The following is a 2,503-nucleotide window of genomic DNA, read 5'->3' as shown; positions in this document are numbered from 1 at the left end:
AGATTCAGCCGGTGATGTGATAGGACGTGTATTGGAAGATCTGAAAAAAGCCGATTAGAAGCATGACGAATTTGAAGAAATGAAGCTCTTTTCAGTTTTTAGTGCTTTTAATTAATATCAATGAAACTTTTTCAGTTTTAGTGTTATCTTTTGTTGATGTCTTCAATGAGGAACATTTGTTGTCTTGTACCTTAATCCTCCATGATGAGAAAAATATCTTTTGGTTTGTACCTTAATCCTTTGATAAGGAAACATATTTTATTTATGTTCATGCATGTAAGCTAAGATATCAAAAGAACATATAATTTACCTTAATCCTCCATGATGAGAAAAATATCTTTTGGTTTGTACCTTAATCCTTTGATAAGGAAACATATTTTATTTATGTTCATGCATGTAAGCTAAGATATCAAAAGAACATATAATTTCTGCAATTAATCTGAATCCTAATGTTTTATAAAGGGTGGTTAATGTAACCACACATTTCGTATAATAAGTAACATAACTTTTATTAGACACCTGTAAACTTTATAAAGCATTATAAAATGATAAATGTAATAATAAAGGTTCCCCAAAAGCTATGGGATTCCAATTCTCTCTTATATCATCATATAAAATAATCAATTGCACACAAGTTTTTATACTACTCTGTTATCAAATAGGCACTACACAACTACTTTTGTTGTGTCCTTTATGTCCACATCTGCTACATTTGTAAGACTTGGGTGATGGGTTGGATATGCGCCGATATTTTTCATACTCCCACGAACTTGGTATCCTCTTTTTTTTTCCTCCTGCCACTAGGAAAGCGTGTAGATGGAGGGCGACAAACAAACGAAGCTACATGGGGAGGAATATCCCAATATGCTTTATCACCAACAGGATATACACTCTCTGAATATGCTAGTGTAAACCTAATAAGAAAATTAAGAGAATTAGATAAAGGTACAACCAAGAAAGAAAAATGAAAAAGAAGTGTTGTACAATAATGTTTGTAAAACCTTATAAATTCGATCAATTATATAAACATATATAAACGTGGTAATGTATTACCACAATAGCTGAGAGAACGCACCTTTCATTGGAGAAAAACTCATCGACATAATCATTTTCATGCTTATTTCCAGCCTTTGCAGCGGCAATTGCATGAGCACAAAGAAACTTCTCAACATCAAACACAAAGCATGAACAATGCCTTGTTTGAAAATTCACCACTTGATCTCTTGTATTTCCCTTAACCTCAAACTCTGAATCATTGATTTTGGAAACTTCGAGAAAGTGAGACGTAAAATCATATAGCTCCTTCAACTTGTTCCCCACATCGAGAGTGACAAGGTGGATGTGACGAACTCCTTGCTCACGTCGTTCAGTGAACCACCTAGTCATTATCATCCTAATAGTGTCAAAAAGACAGACTATTGAATACTCACGACTCACTTTCAACAAATAATTTATAGATTCAGCCAAGTTTGACGTCATGATGTTGAAGCGATTAGCAGGAGAATAAGCTCGAGACCACTTCCTGAAGTCTGCTTTACGAAGATAATATGCTAATACAATGTCGGACGCCTCAATCTCATGAAAATAGCAATCAAAATCATCCTTGGTGTAGGCATAAGCAGCTTCAACAACCAAAGGGATAAGTGTTGAACTCTTGAAATTGTCCAGAACATTCTTTTCAAAGTGAAAGACGCAGATTCCATGGTGAGCAAGCGGATAATGTTGTAAAAAAGCATTTTCAATAAAGGTTGCATGATCAGAGACAAAAACCAAATCCTCTTCATCAGGAATGATGGTTTTCAGACATTTCATAAACCAACTCCATGAGGCATCATTCTCAGAATCAACTATAGCAAAAGCTATAGCATACAAGTGAAAATTACCATCTTGTGTTGTGGCAGCAAGTAGAGTCCCTTTATACTTTTCTTTCAGATGGGCACCATCAACAGAAAGTACCTTCCCCATCAACTTAAACCCTCTGATAGATGGACCAAGCGACAAAAATGCGTATTTGAATTTCCCAACAGAATCAACTTCAATAAAAGTCACAGAACCTGAATTCTTCTCTTTTATCATGTGAAACCAGCTGGGCAAAGCTTCATAACTGTCATCAGGAGTATCCCTAGCTATATCTTGGCCGTGCTCTTGAGGCCTCCAAGCCTTTGAATATGAAATCACAACACCATGATCTTTTCTAGCTTTTTCCATGATCTGTTTAGGTTTCATCCCAATCTTTCCTCCTTCATAATGATTGCTAACCATAGTTCCCAACATTTTCGCAGTAGCTTGCCGATGACTTATACTGCTCAGAGAAGTGTCACAAGTATGTTTAGATACATAATGTTGAACAAAAAAACTCTGAGATCCTTTAACTGATTTTGCACGAAAACACCAACTGCATTTTTCATCCACGCATCTAAGAATATAACGTGTTTTGTCTGAATATTCTGTGTGGAACTCAAAGCTTTTACTAACTGCATGCAATCTCAACTTTGTGCTCATT

General features: G+C 35.5%; 1 protein-coding gene across 1 annotated transcript; it reads right to left on the bottom strand.

Moving 5' to 3' along the window:
* Window positions 1–754: 754 nt before the first annotated feature.
* LOC106370032 lies at window positions 755–2,274 on the bottom strand. Its single transcript, XM_048743749.1, has 2 exons — window positions 1,076–2,274; window positions 755–914 (listed from the first exon to the last, which is right to left on the bottom strand). Exons 1-2 carry the CDS (start codon window positions 2,272–2,274, stop codon window positions 755–757), a joined length of 1,359 nt encoding a protein of 452 aa, XP_048599706.1.
* Between the last annotated feature and the right edge of the window lie 229 nt (window positions 2,275–2,503).

The sequence above is a fragment of the Brassica napus genome, chromosome C1 (assembly GCF_020379485.1).
Source record: "Brassica napus cultivar Da-Ae chromosome C1, Da-Ae, whole genome shotgun sequence".
NCBI lineage: Eukaryota > Viridiplantae > Streptophyta > Magnoliopsida > Brassicales > Brassicaceae > Brassica > Brassica napus.
Note: the sequence above shows the minus strand (reverse complement) of the source record. Positions and strands in the feature narration are given on the sequence as shown.